The sequence below is a fragment of the Enhydra lutris genome, unplaced genomic scaffold (genome assembly GCF_002288905.1).
Source record: "Enhydra lutris kenyoni isolate GAN:26980312 unplaced genomic scaffold, ASM228890v2 scaffoldscaffold73, whole genome shotgun sequence".
NCBI lineage: Eukaryota > Metazoa > Chordata > Mammalia > Carnivora > Mustelidae > Enhydra > Enhydra lutris.
Genome location: NW_019154157.1, coordinates 6,571,585 through 6,595,378, shown reverse-complemented (window position 1 = coordinate 6,595,378; position 23,794 = coordinate 6,571,585). Strand labels below are relative to the sequence as shown.

The window sequence follows — 23,794 nt, the reverse complement described above, 5'->3', positions numbered from 1 at the left end:
TTCTTGTCACTGCTCTCCTTGCTCTAATTAACTCATCCCCTACACTGCCCTTGGTCGAATCCATGTCTTTCCTCTGCGGGGCACTGAAATACCTTCAGAGCCAGAGTCCTTTTCCACCTGTGACCTTGGCAAAAACCTCAGTGATGCACTGTTACTCACCCTAGTTGTTCCTCGTTCTCCTCTGAAAAAAATGATATGGTAACAATGTTGGCTAAAGCCTTTCCTCTCTGGAGGTCAGAGAGGTTGAGTAACTTGCTATAGGTCACACAGCCAGTAAGGGGCAGAGCTGGGATTCGAACCCAGGCACCCTGGCTCTAGAGGCTCCTTTGTCTTTCAAGATATTATGGATTTGACTCATCTCAGCTCCCCCTTTCCTCTGCTTCGTTCCAGCCCAGAGCCATCCATCCTTGAGACACAATGCCTGTCCCTGGTGGTCCTGTCCTCTGCCCACCAGGAGGCTCCACAAGAGTTAAGACTTTAGGCACTTCTTGTTACCCCTACATGACATTGCATGGGCAAAGCTCCTGCAGGCACAACTGGGAGGGGACACCAGTGCTCTTTTCTCATGGGCTTTTCTCATGGGCTTAGGAGGCATAAAGAGCTGTCACTTGAGAACCCAAGACCAGGCTGTGCATCCGAGCTCTCTGTTCTTCCTGCCACGTGACCTCACATGGGCCATTCTGCCGCTCTGCTCTCGCTTTCCTCAGCTACAAAATAAACATTCACCCTATGCCTAAAACGGTCCGGACATGGACTTCGGCTAGCATCTCCGCGTTTTACAAAGACACAGGTGCCCTGTCTCCTGGGAGACCGTGGTCGATTCTGTTGCCCTAGGTGGGAGCTGAGCTCAGACAAGTGCTCCTCTAAGCTGCCGGGGACTTTGCACCTGGTCATTTTTCTAGGTGTCTTTAGGAGCTGACACGCCAGCGTCCAGAGGCAAACGCCTCCCCAGCCATTCCCCCAGTGTGTGTTATTTCCTGTGACAGTCCACTGGCCTCCTGCCTGGGGGCCCCTCCCTCGGACTGGCTCTCACCTTGTCAGCACCAAGATGGGGATTTCACAGCTGGCAACTTCAGTCAGCTACAGCGCACTGCTAGCCCCTGTCACCCCCCCCACCTCTCTCCACGCTGCTGCTTCTCAGCTCCAGTCAGCCCTGAGCCTTCTCAGTCTTTGCTCTTGCTTTCTCTCTCTCTCATTAAAATTGGAAAACCTCAAAATGAGATGAAAGGCACAGGCCCACCATACCATGAATAGACCAGCCACTCTGCAAAGGGGAGCTGTGGGTGTCCCCTTAATGGGGGAGCAGCCCTGGTCCTCCCTGAATTTCACTGGGGGGTGTGCACATGTAACCCCAGAAAGATCACCAGCAAGACTGGTCTTTAAATTCGGGCTCTGCACGTTATTGCCCGGAATGACTTCTGACTCTGCAGGCCTCCATTTCTTCATCTGCAACAGAAAGAAAACAATCATGGGCTCACAGAGGCACTGTAAACTGTTCCAGGTTGCACAGCTAGTGAGTTAAATGGGCAGCTGGGAACAGCACTTAGATCTGACCCTAAATCTTTCTATTTTCACCCTTTCACGTTCTCAGCAGTTGGTATAAGTATGTTCCTTAAAGCAATAGTCAACGTGATGAAATTCTAGAACCTAGGTGATGTTCGGTGGGCTGAGGTCCAGAGCTGATGACCAAGAAAGAATTCTTGAGACATCTTTGGTGCAAAATGGTGGTTTATTAAAGCACGGGGACAGGACCCGTGGGCAGAAAGAGCTGCTGCCCCAGATTGTGAGAGATGGCAGGTTATGTACCTTGCGGGAGGTTTCAACGGAACTTTCATATGCTAAAGAGGGCCTACAAGGTGCTTGATCAGTGTTGTCTTTTGGCAAGCCATTCACATTTCTGCTATCAAGCGTCTTTGTTAGTGAGATTTGGGTTTAGAAGAAATTTAACTTTATTTAAGGCTTGAGGAACTGAGTTATTTGCCTCTGGAAATTGTGCTATTGATAAGGCAACTTCTTTGTTTGTAGATCTCTAGGATGTTTGTAAACCAAGGGAGACTGTCTTGCAGGATTGTGATCTCTGCAAGTTAACTATTTGTTTCTTGCTTGTGGTAGTCAGGGGTGCATGAGGAATGTCACACACATTACCGAGGGGAGTGGGTGGAGAGGGGGTGCAAGGTGCCAGCTTTTGCTTTGTCTTCAGCCAGCCTCCTGCTCCCTCATCAAACAGGGGTGCCTGGGTGGCTCAGTCAGTTAAGAGTCCAACTTTCAATCTCAGCCCCCGTCTCAATCTCAGGGTCCTGAATTCAAGCCCCGTGCTGGGTTCCATGCTGAGCCTGGAGCCCACTTTAAAAAAATAACAAAAATAAATAAAACAAGAGTCAACAAGTAATCCTTACGTAATTAGAATGGCTTAAAAGAAAAATGTTGTCTATAATCCCCCTCTTCTTCCTCATCTTTAAATATCACCAGCTTCCAAAGTGTTTTTCCGATTGTATGTGTGTTATTTGCAGATAGATGGGGGCATGATAGTCCCTGTGCTATTCCGTTTGCTTAACATTATTCTGCAGAAGCATTCTACACTGAAACAATCTTTATTTCAAATGTTAATGTGTGCCTAATGGCATCAAAGAGACACGCTGTGATCCCCCATTCCCAGTTGTTAGATGATGAGGCTGCTTTCAGCTTCTCCCTGCATCCTCTGGGAGAGATCTTACTCTGCCTTTTGATTGATCCCCTGTAGGTTTAAGCCAAGGTTTCTCAGACTGGGCACTATGGACATTTGGAGAGGCCATTCCTGGTGGAGGGGGTTGTCTTGTGCATTGTAAGATGTCAGACAGCGTCCCTGTTTCTACCTGCTCATGCCAGTAGCACACTGCCCCCAACCCCCGACAAACTGTGACAACAAAAATGTCTCTAGGCATTGCTCAGGGTCTCCTGCGCTGGGGAGTGAGGGGGCTGGCAGAATCATCCTTAGTAGATGATTATTGTGATAAACGGTAGGGGTGGATGACATAGGCTGCAAATGGAAATCAGAGGTTTTCCAGAGTCTGCACAGAATCGAATTAAGGCAGGATCAGAGAGGAGAAGGATGAACCCTCAGAGGCACCCGTCAGGGGCACCAAGCTGGAGTGCCATGCTTCCCTCGGCCTCAGTGTCTCATCTGCAAAATGGGAGCAAGACTAGTGACCCATTTGCCAGACTTTCGAGCAGTGAGGGAGGTAATCAGGGTAAGATGCTTGACACAGTGCCAGGCACAAAAAGATCTCAGTAAATGGCAGTGGTGTCTGCTTGCTCTGGGAGGAGCTCCTCCGGCTTGTCCATCGTTGTCCTTGCTGCCTCTGTCTGTGGGTCATGCCCTCATGGCCCGCAAAACATCCATGTCCTCTATAAAATTCAAAGCATCTGTCTGAGGTTCCATCAGCCCATCTGTATAGAGAGGGGGTGTCCGTTACGTACTAGGTGCTCGGTGAACACGCAGTGCAGCCCAGGGTGTGTCTTCCTCCCCAGAAGCTCTGGCCGGTGCATGGCTTCTTGTCCAAGGCCAACATGTGCTTGTGGTCTCTGCCTCCAGGAGAAGTACGTGGAGGAGCTCGCAGCAGTGAGACAGACCCTCCAGACAGACCTGGAGACGTCCATCCGGCGGATCGCCGATCTGCAGGCAGCCTTAGAGGAGGTGGCATCCAGCGACAGTGACACGGAGAGGTAACCTCTGGGGGCCAAGTGCATTACTTCACATGCAAAATGGACATAATACTTTGGACCAATCACTCAAGTGGCTTTATTTTGACTACCTTAGATGCACAGATTGACCTTTCACATGCTGAACCCACTGCCTACCTCATAAGGTTGTCAGTGAGGGTCAAATGAGGTGCCAGATGGACACCACTTAGAACAGTGCCAGGAGTGCACATGGGCTGTCAGAGTTTAAGCGGTGTTTGTGCACGTAAGGGGCGTCTCTTCACAGAGGCAACAGCTGATTCAGAGATGCAAAAATGAGACAGCTGGTAATGGGCCAGACCACTCAAATTCAGTGTCAGGGTTTCTCTCCTTTCCCAGAAGACAGGTTGCTTCCGACCATCTCAACTCAAATCTCGAGCTGCCACAGGCCGTGGGTGGGCTGCCTACCTGGAGTGAGTTCGAGGTGTCCCAGGTGGGCACATGGGCCTGGACTGTTGAGCCCCTGCAGGTGACCCATAGCATCCTATTCCCCAGAGCTGCTTTTGTAACGTTGGCATGTTACTTCTCTGGAAACCACAGCTGTCTGGCTGGCTGCAGTTTCTCTGCCCCATATCCCAGCCTTTGCCACGAAGCCTGGGCAGCAGGAAAAGGCATTTTCTTTGCATTGCTTTGGTAAGAAATAATGTGTCTTAGCCTAACCTTCAGATGTGGCTCCCTCCCTACACACACCTGCATGGACTGCATTGGCCACTGCTCCCTCTTGGTCTTTGTCTCTGTGCGGGATGATTCCTGTTGCGGCCAGAACAATCCCAATATCAGACCATGAATGCAATTCTCTCCCCTTTCGAGGACCCTGAGAGAGGTTCAAGGTCACACAGCAAATTAGCATCGTGCACCAGGTGAGAACCCAGGGCTGCTGAGTGTCCTACCCTAGACCTTTGCCTGTCGCACCCCCTTAATAGGGTGAAGCAAGGGCAAGCTGCTGAAAGGTGCGGGCGGGAGATGGGCGGTGAGGAAAACAGTGGTGTAAGTCAGCTATGGGTTAGCCGCAGGAAGAACGGGTAGAGCTGACCATACCTGGTCAAGGAAAAAAAGCCCCGGAAGGAAACACATCAACATTCTAATACTGATGGAAGGCATTGCTGCTGAAGTTATCGACTTTAATTTCTTATTTCTTTAAGGTTATTTATTTATTTTAGAGAGAGAGAGAGAGAAAGCAGGGTGAAGGGGCAGGGGGAGAAGGAGAGAGCGAGTCCTAAGCAGACTCTGTGCTAAGTGTTGAGCCCACTGGGGAGCTTGAGCTCATGACCCCAAGATCACCACCTGAGCTGAAGCCAGAGTCAGTCGCTTAACGGACTGAGCCACCCAGGTGCCCCTAGGTTAGGGACTTTACACACCGGATTTTAGAATGTGAACATGTCCTTTCCTTGATGCGGTTCCGGGCTGGTCATAAACGGCTCAGAGATGTGTAACCTCGGACTTTTCCGTAATGATGTTCATGCTCAGAATCAGTCAGATGGAGACCCGGGGGCTCTCTACATCCTTGTCTCTAAGTAAAGGGCTTCATTTGAGAAGTCTCAGTTTGTGCAAAAATAGCTTCTATGCACAATTCTAAGTATCACCACCATGCCCTGCTAATTTGCACGGCCACCAAATTTGGGTGAAACGGCCACTACTGGTGTTGCCCCTGCTTCCTGACTCAGGATTACATTGAGGATGTCCCATTCACCACCTCCCTGCGGCCTTATTAGTGTCCTGGCAGAACTCGTGTCTATAATTACAAACCCTCGTCAATATTACCCACTCGAGGGGAGCCTGGGTGGCTCAGTGGGTGAAAGCCTCTGCCTTCAGCTCAGGTCATGATCCCAGGTCCTGGGATCGAGCCCCACATCGGGCTCTCTGCTCAGTGGGGAGTCTGCTTCCTTCTCTCTCTCTGCCTGCCTCTCTGCCTACTTGTGATCTCTGTCTGTCAAATAAATAAGTAAAATCTTTAAAAAAAAATATTACCCACTCGATGCTGGGGTTGACTTTTCCATTAATAAAGACATTAGCACTTTCACATTATAGTGAGAATTAATGGTTGTGTATACTAGTTTTTGTTTTTGTTTTTTTAACCAATGAGCAAAACTTTGGAACCATTTTCACTTGCAGCCAGAGATTATTTTTCTTTCCCCCCCACTTTTTTTTTTTTTTTAAGAGAGCGAGCACAAGCTGGGGGTGGGAGAGAGATAAATTTAAGCAGGCTCCATGCTCAGCACAGAGCCTGATGTGGGGCTCCATCCCACAAGCCTGAGATCATGACCTGAGCTTACACCAAGAGTCAGACGCTTAACTGACTGAGCCACCCAGGCTCCCAGCTTTTCTTTCTTTCTTTTTTTTCAAGTTTTTATTTTAATTTCAGTATAGTTAACATACAGTGCTCTATTAATTTCCAGTGTACAATACAGTGATTGAATGATTCTATACATTATTCAGTGCTTGTCAGCATAAGTGAACTCTTAATCCCTATTACACTTATCCCTCCACCCCCGCCCACCTCCCCTCTGGCAGCCGTCAGTTCGTTCTCTAGAGGTAAGGATCAGTATCTTGGCTTGCCTTTCTCTTTTCTTTTTTCCCTTTGCACATTTGTGCGTTGTTTTTTTTTTTTTTTTCAATTCCGCATAGGAATGAGATCATACGGTGTTTGTCTTTCTCTGATTGACTAATTTCACTTAGCATAATACTCTCTAGCTCCATCCATGTCATTGCAAATCGCAAGATTTCATCCTTTTTGACGGCTGAGTAATATTCCGGGGTGTGTGTGTGTGTGTGTGTGTGTGTGTGTGTGTGTGTGTATACATGTGTATAACAGCTTCTTTATCCATTGTCTATTGATGGAAACTTGAGTTCCTTCCAAAATTTGACTATCATAGATAATGCTGCCATAAACAAAGGGTTGCCTGTACGCCTTTGAATTAATGTTTTCATGTTCTTTGGGTAAGTACCCAGTAGTGAGATTACTGGATTATAGGGTATTTCTATTTTTAATTTTTTGAGGACCCTCCCTACCATTTTCCACAGTGGCTATACCAATAATGCACGAGGGTTCCCTTTTCTCCACATTCTCGCCAACACTTGTTGTTCCTTGTCCTTTTGGTTTTAGCCATTGTGACAGGTATGAGGTGAGAGCTCACTGAGGTCTTGATACGCATTTCCTGATGAAGAGTGATGTTGAGCGTCTTTTCATGTGTCTGTTGGCCCTTGGTATGTCTTCTTTGGAGAAATGTCTGTTTGTATCTTCTGCCCACCTTTAACTGGATTCTTTGATTTTGGGGTGTTCAGATCGCTTTTCTAATACATGAACATTATCAATGAAATAAATGGAAGTTATCAAAATAACAAAATAGGAAAGAGGCAGAGGACCCGTGCTTGGAGGTGTGGGTAGATGCTGAACAGAAGGTGTGGCAGAAGCAGGGAGCATCTTCTTGCCTGGGGAGTGAAATCCCGGGGGGTGAGGTCATGGAGGGTCACAGGCATCACTCCGGTCTCAGCTTATAGGGGCTCCTCTTGAGCCTTAAAGGGACCCTGCCCTCACCTTCACCTTGATAGGAGGTACCTTTACCTCTTTCCTCTTGTTCATACCCATCCAGCTTTTCTGAGCTCCAGACCCCGGGTCCCTGGGAATCCCCTCTGAAAACCTGAACCCCAGCTTCCTGTCTGCATTTTCACAATTTTCTGTCTCAGGAGGACTTTGTCCTGACTCTCTGCCCTCTAACTTGGATTCAAAAGAGATGCAGAGCTGAGATTTCCCCCGTAGCATGAGAATAGGGGGGGTGACAGGGGGAGAATTGTCCGCAAAGAAGTCTCAACGCATTTAATTGCACTGCAATTAAACTGATTCTCAGCAATAAAAGGCAATCCATGCCTTGCTGGGCTGCAGAGGCACCGTCCAGAGCAGAGCCCCAGCTCCTACCCCTGGTAGGAGCCTGTCCTCTTCCCCATTCCGCTCCGCATTTCTGCTTAATTGTCTCGTCATCTGGGGTATGTCTGTGGGTTGGATGGGAGCTCGAGGGATTTGGCGAGGTACCTCTCCAAACTGAGCTCTCAATTAGGACTCGCACCCACCCTGGGGGGAGAGCAAGAGAGAGAGTGTGTGTGGTGTTTCTGCTGGAGGTAAGGTTTTTTAAGAGACTTGTTCAAATTATGAAAAGTCACATTTCCCCATGTTGGGAATTAGATCCGAGCGTAACAGGCCTTCCAGGCTGGAAACGCGGTTATGTGTTCAGAAAGCCAGGTGGCCCGTGTGGTGGAATTTAAACACGTGCCATCCTGCACTCGGGCTCTGTGTTGTGCCTTAGATCATGGCATCAACCCTCGCAGATTAATGGGGAAATCCTTTAAGCTGGTCCCCTGGGGCCCGGAGCACGCTCATTACTCATGGCGGGAGGGATGCCTCAGCTGAAAGCCTTGTCTATTCCTGGCTCAGGGTCTGCACTGCTCTGCCTGTCATCTTTCCGGGGGTTTGGGGTGCAGGGGGGTGGCAGTGTGAAGAAGTCAACGGATGACCTCTGACTCCTGGGTCAGCTGAGAGTGCATCAATTCCAGCTGGCCCGGTCAGAATCGAATGCTCTAGAAAGGTGTCTTTTGTTGCTGTGTTGCATATAAGCTGTTTGTTTCTCAACATACATCCTTTTAACTGGGATAAAATTAGGCTGAAGTAGGATAAGTAGGAAGATGTGGGTCTCACCACAGGTGGCCACTGCCACCGAGGGCATCATTCTGAGTTGATTTATTTATCAGTGGGCCCAGACTCTGGCCGGACTCTAAAGCTTCCTGCTACCTAGGAGGGCAGGCTTTGGAACTGCTCACATTACTTTTCCTAAAACTCCCTTACCTTCTAATTTGCACCCTCTGAGCTCCCCTGTCTGAGTAATAAGTATGCCCAAGGCCTGGGGGAACAGCTAAAAGCATCTTTCTGTCATTCTGAGAAGGTTGATACACCATTTGCAATGACAACATGGATAGCTCACGTTTAAATGACATCTCAGAAGCCATCTGGCTTTCCAAGTGTCCTTCTAGCTTGGGAGGCCTGGATACCCAGCTAATGGGGTTCACGGGGAGTCAGGGCTCCAACCTAGTTTATCTGCTCCTGCCTTATGGGAAATGATGGTTATTGGGATGAGAGATATTCTCTGCTGAGGACTGACTTGGTGCAAGGCTGTGCACCAGATGTGGTTCTCACAACTTTTGAGGTTGGTACCTATTTTATGGACAAGGATGCTAGACTCAGAGAAGTTGAGGAGCTGTCTTGGGTTCACCCAGAAAGTGTTGGGGCCATGATGTTCTCCAGGCCAACTTCACCTCCCGCACTTCCAATGCGCAGGCTCTTCTGTTATGTCCCAGGTACCCCTTCTTCCCCCTTTCTCTTGTCAAGGTCTTTGTTCTTTGCCAAGTAACTGGCCTGTCACACAGGTGCATGTGTGTCTGTCCCTGTGGCTGGGAGCCAGTGCCTTCTTTTTTTACTTCCCAGGCAATGTGTGCATTTAGACAGGAATTGTCTGACAAGGACTCATGCCAAAAGAATACGACAGAAGACATCTAATTAATTACCTTGCCTATCAGCAAGCCCCTGTCCACCAATGCCTGGCACAAGTTCTTTGAAAACCACATGCACCAAAGGTGAGAGAAAGAACCACCAATAGGTCAGGAGGATGGGTTTTGTCCTGGCTGTACCACCGACAAGATCTGGACCAGATCATCTGCCCTTCCTGGGCCTCTGCCAGTCCAATCAACGCGTTAAAATCTTTGTCATTGCCATCCGTATTCACCTTCCATGTTTTGTTTTTAAAGATTTTATTTATTTCTTTGAGAGAGAGAGAGAGAAAGAGAGCATAAGTGGGGTGAGGGGCAGAGGGAGAAGTAGGCTCCCCACCAAGCAGAGAGCCCAATGCAGGGCTCGATCCTGGGACTCTAAGATCATGACCTGAGCTGAAGGCAGATGCTTAACCAACTGAGCCACCCAGGCAGCCCTTCACCTTCCCTATTAAGACAGGAGGTAAAAGTAAGAAATAGGCAAACATGGAGCTCACAGCCCAGAGACTCTTTCTTCATAGGGTAAAAGGGTCAGTGGATTTCAAATTCCCTCTTAAGTGGAACCCTCCTCCCCCCCCACCTTTTTTTTACACCAGCATAAACTCTTATAGAAAATTCTAGCTTAGCATGGAGTACAGAGATGAAGGTTCAAGGTCAAGCCTCCCTACTCAGGCTCTCTCCCTAACCCCTTGGAAGCGCCTGTAAGGTTTCCCAGAACACAAGACCTCTAGACCATGGTGCACAAACTCCAGTGTCTACTAGGAACAATAATAATCCGTGACTTGTGAAGTCACTCTGGTGGGGATTTCTACCCGTCTGGTTCAGTGAGTCTTAGGATCACGCCAAACAAAACTCCTGTTTCTGCCTGAATGCCTTTCCCCTCCCCCTACCTCCAAGCTGTAGACCACCACAGGTAAAGCTGTTAAGTGCCTTCTGCATTTTATAAGGTGTGATGTGGTTTCCAGAAACCCTCCTCAACCCAGCATCTTTATTTTAAACATACTCTGTTTTATTGAGACCTTCTAAGATGGCGGGTGGTATGGGGTGCCGGCCAGGCACCACCCTCAGCCTGGATGGTAATAGATCAGAAGCTGACAAGCAGAACGCCCAGCAGACCTTGACTTTAACCTCAGCAGTTCTGTGAATATTCAGTGATATGGGTTCACAGGCAAAAGCAACCGGTACACAGATTAAAATGTCTATAGAAATGTGGGATTATTTTCAAGAAGCATTTATACCGATATCTTTTTATTTCTCATGGCTGGTTCTCTTCCAGAGTCACGGGCTTGGAAGGCACTTATAAGGATTGCTGATAATCTTAGGCTCTTACAAGATTGCTTCTTTAGATTCTTCACCATTTTTTTCCCCACATGGTGATAAAGGGTATAATCATCGTTGATACAGCAGTGATGGGTCACGCCTGCTGTCTGCTTATTTCTCATTTTTAAAAAAATACATATATATATATGCTCAGGAAAAAAAAAAAATATATATATATATATATAGGCTCAGAAAACCCAGTGCTTTCTGTGAAGGCAGAAACCAGCACTGAGATTAGCTATTGCAATAGTCAGAGTCTGACAGGAACCCCAGACACGTCCCAAAGGAGGGGGTCTAATAAAGGGACTATTTGCAAATATATGGGCCCTGTGTAGGGAGGCACCAAGCATGGTACAGCACTCAGGGGCTCATAGCCATTTCCGGGAATATCCAGCAAGGGCTGTTGGGCAGGGGGAGCTCTGGCTTTTGGTTGAGGGCTAGAGCCAACGCCAGGAGAAGCAGTAGGTAGAATAAATACTCCAGGTTCCTCTCTTCCTTCCTCCCCTCCAGTGGCTATCCTAATTCCCTACTGGCCACACATGGATGGCCCCCATGGATGTGGCCCATAGAGATCAGCCTCTGGGGCACATAGCAAAGGGGACGGCAGGAAGTGGGTGGGAAGGAGCAGAGAGAAGACATCTCAAAGTGAATGCCTCTTTATTCTGGGGTGAGGGGAGAGCCCTTTCAGAAGGGGATGAATTTAAATGCTGACTTCAGCCATGGGGCTCACACGTATGGAATCAGCCAGGGTGACTAGCGGGTCACAAATTAACACCAGCATGTGCTTTGATTAGTGATCTTCTCCCATTAAAGACTTTTCTGGGCTGGATTGCATTAAAGATTGTTGTTCAGTCAAATGAAATATGTCAGAAAGAGCTTCGCTACTGCAGAGCTCAAGGCAAGCTGCTTTAGGATTGTGGAGAGGTTAGGTTTCCTGGACACCTACTAGGGACCTGTGAGCACAGCCTCTTTTAATCCAGAGTCCTGGAACCCTGGGGTGGGAAATGGGCTTGAAGCAACCCCCCCCACCACCACCACAACGTGCCCAAATCCCACCTCTACTGCCACCAGCCTTTGCTCATTTTCCCAGCCTATGGCCATGAGAAAACTTATTCTGGGTATAACTAAGCCTCTCTGTTAAGACACACCATTTACAATGCAATGGCTTGGGCCACAGGTGTCTTCATTTTTCTTTTTTTTCAATCAACATTCTAGAAGATAGAACCCTATTCACTGAACCCCTCTGCTTCCCAAGGGTCTTGTCCTTAGCTTCCTTGGCTAAGGACATCCTTAGTTTCTCTGGTCAGCTGGAACCAGTGTCCTTAGCCCGGGGTCTGTGCCCAAGTAGTTCAAGGGAGGGGGGTGTCCAGGCTTGAGGTCTAGGTGATAACGTGAACTCTCAGGTATTGGGCTAAAATTTGAGTCAGTGTGCATTCAGAGAAGCAGAAGTAGAAGTTCCATAGTCCTATAAAAGATCCTTAGAGGGGTGCTTGGGTGGCTCAGTGGGTTAAGCCTCTGCCTTCAGCTCAGGTCATGATCTCAGGGTCCCGGGATCGAGCCCCAAATCCAGCTCTCTGCTCGGCAGAGAGCTTGCTTCCCCCTCCCTCTCTCTGCCTGCCTCTCTGCCTACCTGTGATCTCTGTCAAATAAATAAATAAAATCTTAAAAAAAAAAAAGATCCTTAGAAATAAGCCCCAGGACTCCTCCCTTAATGACAAGTGCTCTCTTTCCAAGCTGGACGAGGCCTTAGCTCATTGGCCTAAACTTTTTTAATTCACAGATGGGGAGACTGAGATCCCAGACAGGGAAGGAGGGGAGGCTGGGCCACCCAGAGAGGCCTCTAGGATTTGGTTGCCTTTTCTCTCCGTCTCTTATTCTGTCCACAACCCCCACCCAGCAGAGCCATAGAAAGACCCAGGTCTCCAGCGGGATCAGAGTTTGGTCCTACTCCCATGGATGGTTTCAGTTCACGAAGTGGTGTTTTTAAGTTGGTTAAAAACCGCATCAACACTTAGCACATAGATCCCTGAGAAGATTCAAGGTCACTCATCAAAGACACATTTGTCCTATTGCCTTTTTGGGCGGGGAGATGCCATAGCAAATTGTCACAAACTTAGTGTCTTAAACCAACACAGATTTTATTACCTTATGGTTCTGTTGATTAGAAGCCCAAGGAGGATCTGATCTCCCTGGGCTAATCAAGGTTTCAGAAGGGATATCTTCCTTCTGGAGACTCTAGGGGGAGAATGAATTTCCTTCCCTTTTCCAGTTAGTAGAGAATACTAACACACCTTGACTTGTAACCCTTCCATCATCAAAGTCAGCTACAGGAACATAACGATCTTGGGATCGAGGGTTAGGATGTTGACATCTCTGGGGGGTCGTTATTCTTCCTCTCCTAGAATCATTCAGAAAAGCTGCTTTTCTGACACTGGAGAGGACACAGCAAACTTTTCTTTAAAAGGCTAAGTGGGGGGCGCCTGAGTGGCTCAGTGGGTTTAAGCCTTTGCCTTCAGCTCAGGTCATGATCCCAGGGTCCTGGGATCGAGCCCCACATCGGGCTCTCTGCTCAGCAGGAAGCCTGCTTCCTCCTCTCTCTGTCTGCCTCTCTGCCTACTTTTGATCTCTCTCTGTCAAATAAATAAAATCTTTAAAAAAATTAAAAAAAAATAAAAGGCTAAGTGGTATGTTATTTTTTGGGGGCCCTGTGATCTTTCTTGCAACTACACTGCTACTATAGAGCAAAAGCAGTCATGGGCAAAATGGAAATGAGTCACTGTGGCTGTGTTTTAATAAAACTTTATAAAGACATCTGTCAGTTGGATTTGGCCCATGGCTGAAATTCATTGAATTCTCAAAGCATTATCTGAGAGAAAATCTGGTCTGGCCTGAGCCCTGGGGACAAAAGGATGAATAAGACATGCTCTTGGTTCATAAGGGCCTCTTGCAGTCATGGTGGGGACAGACAGTTATGAATAGAAGCCCCGAGACTGACCGGCCCTTGAGGGTAGGGACCAAGGAGACACAGGTACATCCCTTGGAGAAGTGATCACGTTTTCTAAGGAAGGAATCCTCCAGGATTCCACACAAAGAATAAATCTGGGAGGCCCTGGCCTGTGAACCTAGGATTCAAATGAGGTCTCAGGCATCTGAGGCATCTGAGGTCATGGTTTGGTGCCTACACCTGCATACTGGGCATCCACCTTCTGGTTAAGAGCATGAGGTTAATAGCTCTTACAGACCTGGGATTCAATGCTGTGTGACCTTGAACAAGGGTGCCAGTTTCCTTGTTCCCTAAATGGACCTAGGCGGGATGGTTAGATGAGATCTTGTGGAAAGCGTATTTGTTGAATGAAGGGACATTCCCTCCAGAATAGCTACTCCTGTAATTAGTCTTGGAGTTTCCCAGAAAGCCCTGGAAAGCTGGACTCCTGCCCTCTTGTCTGATTCGCTAGCACTCACAAAGAACATAAGGCAAACACACTGCTGTTGACAGTAATGATGCTGTTAATAATAGCAGTACGGGTTGTCCTAAAGCAAGAGCAGAGATAATGGTTGTTGCCTTTTAAGCAACACTATTTTGTATTTGTCAAGAACCATGCTGAGATCTTGATAGGGGTTATCTCGTTTCACAGGAAGCATGTGCTCCACCACTCAGCCCCATTCCTAAACACATTTTACGAAGGAATATAGAGGGTCAGAGAAGGCGAGTGACTTGCCTGAGATCACACAGCAGCAAAGGTTGGAAATGGGACTCAAACCCAAGTTGGTCTGACACCAAAGGCTACATTCTTCCCCTGGCAGCACAAGAATGACAGGCTCTTTTTTGTGTCTCCTTCTAGTGTCCAGACAGCAGTGGACTGTAGCAGCAGCAGAAAAGAGATGTAAGTTAACCCTGAGGAGAACTGAACAGTTAACATTGAAGTCAAGAACCAGCCCCTGGCTCTCTGTGTCCAGTGTGCAGAGGGAACATCTCCATGCCCACTTGGAGAATTACTGGCAATGCCCATGATAGCTCAGACTCCATGGTCATAACATATGGCACTGGGGACATGATATTGAATGGTGCAACTTGTTTTAGAGAGGAGCCCATGACATATCCTACCACCATCCCCCTCAAATACCTTCAATGGCTCCTTATTGCCTCAGAATAGACTTTATAGATTGGCATTTGAGACCCACACATATCTGATCCTTACTTCCCTCTCTATCTAGGACTCCTTCTTTCCATATCATCCATGCCCTGTCCCTTTCCAACCTCCGTATCTATGTGTATGCTGTTCCTTCCAGCTCAAATTCCTTTCTCCAGGTCCTTCATGGTCAAGACTCAACCTTCAGACAAGTTGTGACTCAACTATCATTACTTAATGCCTTCCCTTATGTCTCCAAGGAGTAAAACAATGCTCCTTCCTTATCCTCCTCCTTTGTGTCCCTCTCTGTGGTATTGATAATTTTCACCTTTATTTTATGCTTATTTCTATAGGTGTGTACTCTGCTACGATGGAGTTTTGAGGACAGGGTCAATGTTGGGTTCTATGTTTACAGCTCCTTCCCCTGGTGCCCTGCATAGAGTGTTCTATAAACAAGCAAATGAATTTATAGACAGACACAAATAACGGTATAGGTAAAGATAATGATATACATATCAATATTGTTATAGATATCAATAGATACAGTTGCATGAGTATATAAACCAGAAAATAAAATAATCATTGAGTACCCACATCTATGACAGGCCCACACAAGGCCTTATTTCAGAACTAGGGAACATAAAAGTAAAGTCTCTGTCTATAAAGATATTCTGGTTAGGGCAGGCAGAGAATTAATCCTTGACATAGTCCATGGACATATCATTTGGTGTAAAATTCAATGCCAAATTTTACTATAAAATCAGAGTTGTCTCAACATCTGTATCAGAGTATTTACCTCCCCAAAGAAGAGCAGCAGTTAGTATCATGGGCACTGGAATCACAGAGACCAGGGTTTGCATTCTACCTTTATCACTGGCTAAGTGGGTGACCTTGGCAAGAACCAAGTTGGCCTCCTCGAATCCTGTTACTCTCACCTATGTAATGGGGACAGCACTGGCTCCCATCTCTCAGGGATGGTACTCTGAGCACTGATGAAGTTTTTGCATATACAGCACTTAGCACATGCCTGGCTGAAGCTTAGGGGTGACTATCTAGTTATTGCTGTTACTGTGGTTGTCATCGTGCTGACGGCATCCTGTCTTCTGGTTCCAGAGATAACGTCTCTGTCCTCAGCTCCCAGCCAGCGGGCAGTCTGCAGTCTTGGTTGAGTTGTACTCTGTCCCTGGGTACAGATACCATGAGGACCCCCTCTCGACAGTCAGCCAGTAGTAGCCCCATCCTCAGCTCCAGGTAAGAGTATGTCCCTGCTGCCTCTGGATGGCTGGTGGCTTGAAGAATCACATACTTTGAAGGTCGTTTTTCATGTCTTCCATCTTCTCCAGCTAAGGCAAGGAGAAACATGGCCACGGACAGTGTGAGCTATGACCCTGCCACTTCTTAGCTGAACGGCTTTAGGCAGGTTGGTTATCTTCTCTGAGCCTTCATTTCCTTATCTGGGCAACAGGAAATATAATTCTGTTTACTGCTCTAAACTGTTGAAATGATGAGGATCTGATGCCCACCTCCCTAAAGCATGGTTCTCTGGATGATTTTTAAATAGCATGTGGTGAACATTTTTAAAAATAACTGTGGATTTATTATAGTTGCCTTCTATCTAAAGCAAGTCCTACTTGTCTACAATTTATAGATTGTTCTGGATTTAAAGTTTTCTTTTGTAAACCTATTCATTTAAGTATTTCTGTATTTTGGAGTTTTTTTAATGGCAAATCAGTATCGAGACAGTTAGGCTGGATGATTTCTGCCTCAGAGATTTAGTTTTGTTCTGAATGTCAAGGTTTTATATTTTCCCCACCACAGAGGGAGATGGATTCAGTTACGGACTGAGATGAAACTCTTGCAGATCTGTAGGATTGCCAACAATAGGTTCCTCTGACAACCGGGTCTTGGGAGCCACTCTTAGTTTAGGACTTAAATCCATCTTCACTCTTGTTTTTCTGCCAGCTTCATTTCTCTCAGCTCATTTAGTTTTCCTTTTCAAGGGCGGCCCTCTTGTAATTAGGAGCTAATGGCCATAAATCAGAAATTATGGATTAAGCAGATGCGTAATTAAGATGAAATGCACACTGCTTTTGTGATAACAGGAGAACCAATGTGATAAAGTAGAAAGAAAAGTCCCAGACTCAAGGAACAAATGCAGACAACCCCTTCCTGACTTGAAATGTGTTTGCTCTGAAGGAGGTGGGGGCACCGTCTCTACAAAAAGAAGGGGGTGGAAGTTCATGCTAACCTTTTGGGCATATTCGACAAATGGCAAATGTCTGACGCATGCCTGCAGATAATCTTAAATTTGACGTTGAAAATATCAGAGGCTCTAAGAGTGGGGCTGCATCTGGGGAGTTAATTAAAGCAAGATTATCTGATTACTGCTCTTAATTAAAAACAAAGGCCTGTATGGAGAAAGGGCCATCTCCTCTGTGAACCCCAAAGGATGAGGACTTTTTCTCTCCTGATAAATACATACCCCTGTTTTTCCCCATCAGCCAGTGTAGAAGGCAACAGAAACAGCACTGGGGGTGGCTGTAACCAGATGGGAATGATCATTAACACAATATTTGAGTTGTGTAATTAACAGTTGGACAAACATACCTCACCGTATTGTGTTCATGGTATTGCATGGTCAGATATCACGTTTCTTACAAACCAGAGGTTTGTTGAGTCAGTCAGTGTCGTTTATCCAACAGCATTTGCTCTGCCTCTCTGTGTCACATTTAGTAATTCTTGCACGATTTCAAACTTTCTCCTTACTATTATATTTGTTATGATGATCTGTGATCAATGATCTTTGATGTTACTGTTGTAATTAGTCTGGGGCACCACGGATAACATGTCCATATAAGACGGCGAACTTAATCAGTAAATGTGTGTGTTCTGATTGCTCTTCTGACCAGCCGTCCCTCTCATCTCTCTCCCTCTCCTCGGGCCTCCCTAGTCTCTGAGACATAACAACATCGAAATTAGGCCCATTAATAACCCTATGGGGGCCTCTAAGTGTCCAAGGGAATGGGAAAATCACACGTCTCTCACTTTAAATCAAATCTAGGAATGATTCAGCATAGTGAGGAAGGCACGTCAAAAGCTCCAAGGGGCTAAAAGCTGGGCCTCTTGTGCCAAACACTTGGGCATATGCTGGACACAAAGGAAGAGATCTTGAAGGAAATGACAAGCATGACTCTGGGGAACAGACGACTGATAAAGAAAATAAACAGCCTTCTTGCTGATCTGGAGAAAGCATGCATGGTCTGGATGGAAGATCAAACATGGCACAACACTCCCTGAAGCTGAAACCAAACACAGAGCAAGGCCCTGACTCCCTTCCATTCTCTGAAGCCTGAGAGAGGTGAGGGGCTACAGAAAGAACGTCTGAAGGTAGCCAAGGTTGGTTTGCAAGGTTTAAGGAAAAACGCCATCTCCATAACACAGAAGCACAAGGGGCAGCAGCAGGGGCTCATGTAGAAGCTGCAGCGAGTTCTCCAGAAGCTCCAGCTGAGATCATCCATGAAGGTGGCTACACTCAATGATGGATTTTCAGTGTTGATGTAAGAGCCTCCTATAAGGAAGACGCCATGGAGGACTTTGGTAGCTAGCGAGGAGAAGTCAGTGCTTGGCTTCCAAGCTGCAAAACATGGGCTGACTCTCTTATAAGAGGCTAATGCAGCTGGTGCCTCTGACTGGAAGCCACTGCCTGTTCTGCAAACCCTAGGGCCCTGAAGAATGATGCTGCATCTACTCCACCTGCACTCTGTAAATGGAACAGCAAAGCCTAGATGACAGCATCTCTGTTTACAACACAGTTTACTGAATATCTTAGGCCCACCGTTGAGACCTGCTGCTCAGAAAAGAAAGAGGTGCCTTTCAGAGTACCATTGCTCATTGGCAGTGCATCTGGTCACCCAGGAGCTCGGATAGAGTGGAGATGTACGGGATTAATGTTGTTTTCATGCTTACTAACACAACATCCATTCCTGCAGCCTGTGGGCCAAGGAGTCATTTTATCTCTCAGGCCTTATTATTTAAGAAATACGTTTGAAAGGCTAGAGCTTCCATAGATAGTGTGTCCTCTGATGGGTCTGGGCAAAGTAAACTGGAAACCTTCTGGAAGGGGTTCACCATTCTAGATAACTCTAAGGACATTCCTGGTTCATGGGAGAGGTGAAAACAGCAATGTTAATAGGAGCATGGAAGAGGTTGATTCCAACCTCTGTGGAGGTCTTGGAGGGGTTCGAGACCTCAGTGGAAGAAGTAGCTGCAGATGGGGTAGAAAAAACACGAGAACTAGAATTAGATGTGGAGCCTGAAGATGGGATCAGAACTCTTGAGAAAACTCAAAGCAATGAGGATTTGCGTCTCGTGGATGAGCAAAGAAGGTGGTGTCTGGAGATGGGAAGTGCTCCTGGTGAGGATGCTGGAAGAGTGTTGACATGATGACAAAGCATTCAGAATGTTCCACACACTCCATCAATAAGGCAGTGGCAGGGCTTGAGAGGACAAACTCCAATCTTGAAAGAAGTTCTGCTATGGGTAGCATGCTATCCAACACCATCACCTGCTACAAAGAAAGCCTTCATGAAAGAGAGAGTCCATTGACATGGCAAAAGTTGTTTTGTCTTATTTTAAGGAACTGCCACAGCCTTCCCCAACTTTTAGCAGCCACCCCCTGCTTCGTCAGCAGCCATCAGCTTGGAGGCAAGACCCTCCACCAGCAAAAACAAGATGACCCACTCAAAGCTCAGATGATAGCATTATTAGCAACAAAGTATCTTTTCACTAAGGTTCGTACTTAATTATGCTTTTTTAATAAGACAAAGTTATTGCACATTTAACAGATGACAGGATAGTGCAAACAGAACTTTACGTGCACCGGAAAGCCCAGAAATGAATTTGACTCGCTTTATTGAGATATTTTATTGCGGTGGTCTGGAATGGAGCCCGAACGTCTCCAAGGCATGCCTGCGGTAGCATGCATGATTAAGATCCTTAGCCTTCCGGTTATGCTCTAAGTTGTTCGTCACCCATTTGAGTGGAGGATGGGAGTCTGTGGGGGTTTGGGTACATGGGCTGAGCTCACAGCAGGTGGATTTCTCCCCTCCGTTGGCTCCCTTACAGCAGCGAGATTTGGGGAGAGATTTCTTAACTTCTCTATCCATGTTTCTTTGTGAATAACCCTGGGTTGTTGTCAGGTTAATGAGATGATGCACAAATGTTTCAGCGCTCAGCACCCCCAGCACCTAGAACAAGTTCAAGAAAATTCGCTTTGTTAGTGTTGGTATCTACTTGATGTCCAGAGGAACCCCAGGAGATGGACATTACCCCCATGTGACAGAAGAAGATCTAAGCCCCACAGCCTTACCTTACTGCTATAGCTGTGCCTTGGGCAGAGTCTGTCCTCGGCACCCGCAGGCAGCCCTGTCCAGAGCCTAGCCCCCCCTTTCCTTCCCTATTCTTTTTCCAAGTCCTCAGGCTTGGCCCAGTACACCTCAGAGCAGTGGTGCCTGCACCAAGTACAGTGATGGGGCAGCAGGCAAGGAGGGACCATAAGCTCCTTGTCTGTTTTCTTTAGGTCTGCCTGCCAGGGGCTGGCATTCAGTTGGTGCTCAATAAATGTCTGTTGAGGAGGCACGTGGGTGGCTGAGTCAGTAAAGCATCTGACCTGATTTTGGCTCAGGTCATGATCTCAGGGTCGTGAGATGAAGCCCTACATTGGATTTCTTAGTGTGGAGCCCAGTTGAGGTCACATCTCAGCACGGACTGTGACTCATGTAGGGTGGGTAACTGATCAGTGTCCCACAGCAGGTAAGAAAAGCCAGTCTTCAAGCCCAAATTCAAATCCCTCCAAAGCCTGTATTTGGATTTCCTGCACTACCATGGCTCTCTGACATTTATCCTGCAAATTTTACTGGCAAACAACTGTTCTTAATATTAAAACTGCATGAGGATTATCATTCAACACTCAGCATCGATCCAGAAGATGCCTACTGAGTGCCAGATCCCATGGCAGGAAGCCCTGAAATTTTTGAGCACTGTCCTTGGAACATGTTTACAATTTTAAGATCTGAGAACTTCTGAGTGGGAAGGAACCACTGGGATTATCTGACCCGCTTTGCTCATTATGCAGATGGGGAACACAGAGGTCTGCAGAGGGAAGTATCTTACCCAAATTTATAGGAAATCTGAGCTTAGAGCTCAGGTGCCTTCTAGCTCTTTCTAACTGCACAAGTCATCTATGAATTCTTTCTCCCTTCAAGAACTTAAAATATAATAGAAAAGACTAAAGTCCTATTTATTTATTTATTTATTAAAAAATTTTATTTATTTATTTGACAGAGATCACAAGTAGGCAGAGAGGCAGGCAGAGAGAGAGAAGAGGAAGCAGGTTCCCTGCGGAGCAGAGAGCCGGACGTGGGGCTCGATCCCAGGACCCTGTGATCATGACCTGAGCCGAAGGCAGAGGCTTTAACCCACTGAGCCACACAGGCACCCCAAAAATCCTATTTTTTTAGAGAGAGAGAGAGTGCACACGCATGCAAGTGGGGGAGGGGTAAGGGCCAGAGAGGGAGAGAGAGAATCTCAAGCATGCTCCACATCCAGCACAGAGTCTGACGGGGACTCAGTCTGATGGCCCTGAGATCATGACGTGAGCAGAAATCAAGAGTTGGTTGCTTAACCAGCTGAGTCACCCAGGTACCCCTAAAGCTAAAATCCTCTTAACCATGCCCCCAATCTCAGCTCCCTTCCTAAAGTTATCTACTACTGTCCAGTTCGGTATGACCCTTCCACATTTTTTCCTGTGGATTTTTAAACATATGTGCACCTGTAGTACATTTGTTGTATAATACATATATTCTAGAATATAGAACATATTCGTGGGCTTTTAAAAGATATAAATGCACATAGGATGTACCTTATGTGCCACATAAATTCATACCCTGTGCTTCTTTCCCTCTACAGTATATTCTAGCAATCTTTCTTTATCAGTACGCCTAGGTTGGTCTCATTTTTTTCCAGTCCCGCAAAAGATCTTCAAGTCATGCTACCGTTTATTTCATTAAAGTCGTCTTCTTTCACTTTCAGCATTTTCTTGGTATTAACTCTGAGCCTGTAAGCCTTTAAAACACACACACACACACACACACACACACACACACACACACACATTCTTATGCACGGGGGTGCGTGATTTGGTGGGTCTAAGGGCTTTTGCACTTTAAACTTGGCTGGATGCTACCAGATCGTCCCCGTGTCCTTTCTGCTTAGGAGAGGATAGCACTCCTGTATCCCCAGCCCCATGCCACCTGGCACCTCATGGGGCTCAATAAATGAGTCTCTTGGACATTTCAAATTAGACTGAGAAAGAAGGTCACTTTAAAAACAGAAGAGAGAGAGAAAGCAGTCTTCTGCCAAAAAAATAAAAGCATTCCCTGCATTATTTATAAGAGGCCGTCAACCCAAGAGAAATACACCTAAAGCCTTATGATTTACAGTCCAGGAGCCATGCAGCTGCTGCTGATAAATGCAAGAGCTTCTGGAGATGGAGACACTAAATTACCTTTGTGGCCCCCAGAGAAGAAGTTTATGGGGTTGGTGGTGGCAGTCACACTTGGCTTAGATTCTCTCCTAACCTCTCGCAGCAGGTGGTGCCAGGGCCATCCAGGGACGGGTCCGCTCACCTTGTCCCCCACCGTGTGCCTGACCTCTCCTGCCTCTGCCCTTGCTAGAGAAGTGTGAAAGTGGGGGACCTCTCCCCCACTTCCTTCTTATCTTCAGAGTACATCAGGCTTTCCCTCCTTCACTGTAGACCCTCTTCCTCACCCTGCAGCCCCACTGTGGTCTTCCTTTTCCTCCCTTTTGGAGTCATTCTTTTCCAAAGTGGGGTTCCACACACACTGTCTGCACTCATACCCTCCCCCATTCCTGCCACCGAGAGCCTGGCCACTATCACTCATTGAAACTTTCCTCACCATGTCAGCAGCTTCTGAAGGGACAGATGGGGAAGGGGGGATGTTCTCCGGTCTTGGTCTTTCTCTGGACTGAGAAGTTAGCAAAGTGTCAAACATGTCTCTGTTCATTCAGCCTTGTAGATGTTTCTGCTCCTTGGGGCTCCTCAAACCTCTTTCCTGGTCTTTGCCTTCCCACTCCCAGCCCCCAAATGTGGGGGGTCATGGGGTAATGCCCTCACCTGGATGTTTTGCTCTCTACCTGATCCCAGATGATCCCCATGTGATTTTACATCCCCCACTGTAAATGGGCAAACCCCAGTCTAAACCTCTAGCTCTTAAGCTCTCCCAGGTTTTAAATGGAGACATCATATCTAATTGTCTGCACTGATGAGATGGCCTCTCCCTGGTGTCTTAACATATCTGGGAGGAAGTTTCTGCCTTCCCGTCCACTCTGTGTTATCAGTATCATTTGGAGGTAAAGCCACCCAAACTGGGTCTTCATAAAGCCACCCAAACTGGGTCTTCTCAGACTATCAACCCCTCTCTTTCATCCTCATAGTCAACAGATCCCCAGATCTTTCTTATTCTTCTCTCCTCCGAATACTCTTGGCTCTCTCTGCTTCCATCCTCACTGCCAACACCTATAAGTCAGGCTGCCGTCATTTCTGTCCTAGATGCTGACAAAGAGCTTCCAATACCATCCTCCCTCGGTCTATCCTTTACACTTCAGCCCATCTGATCCCTTTAAAGTAAAAGTCTTGCTGCAGTGGCTTCCCATCTCACCTCAAGAGTCAGCAGACTCCTGCCTAGAGGCGAAATCTGGCCCTTGACCTGTTTTTATTAATAAAGTTTTATTGGAACCAGCCATGTCCACGTTTTTGTTTTGATTTTGCATATTATTTTTCACTGTTCCTGCACTGTGATGGCAGAAATGAGTAGTTGCAATGGAGACCAGATGGCCTCTAGGCCAAAAATTATTGCCGTCTTCCCTTTACAGGAAAACTTTGGTGATCCCTGCCCTCTGGGATAGAACAGGATGGAATTCTTACAAGCTTACAGGCTTACAGTGCCCTACGTGATGTGGCTTTTGCCTGCCTTTCTGGTTTCATTCCCTCCATCCCTTCTTCATACTTGGTCCCC

The 23,794-nt window shown here is 46.9% G+C and overlaps 1 protein-coding gene across 1 annotated transcript in view; it reads left to right on the top strand.

The window, feature by feature from the left end:
• LOC111160061 (myosin XVIIIB) overlaps positions 1-23,794 on the top strand; it is a 232,652-nt gene that overhangs the window by 188,919 nt on the left and 19,939 nt on the right. Inside the window, 3 exon segments of the mRNA XM_022522870.1 lie at positions 3,572-3,702; positions 14,412-14,453; positions 15,813-15,950. Of these exon segments, the coding sequence (XP_022378578.1) occupies positions 3,572-3,702; positions 14,412-14,453; positions 15,813-15,950 (311 nt within the window).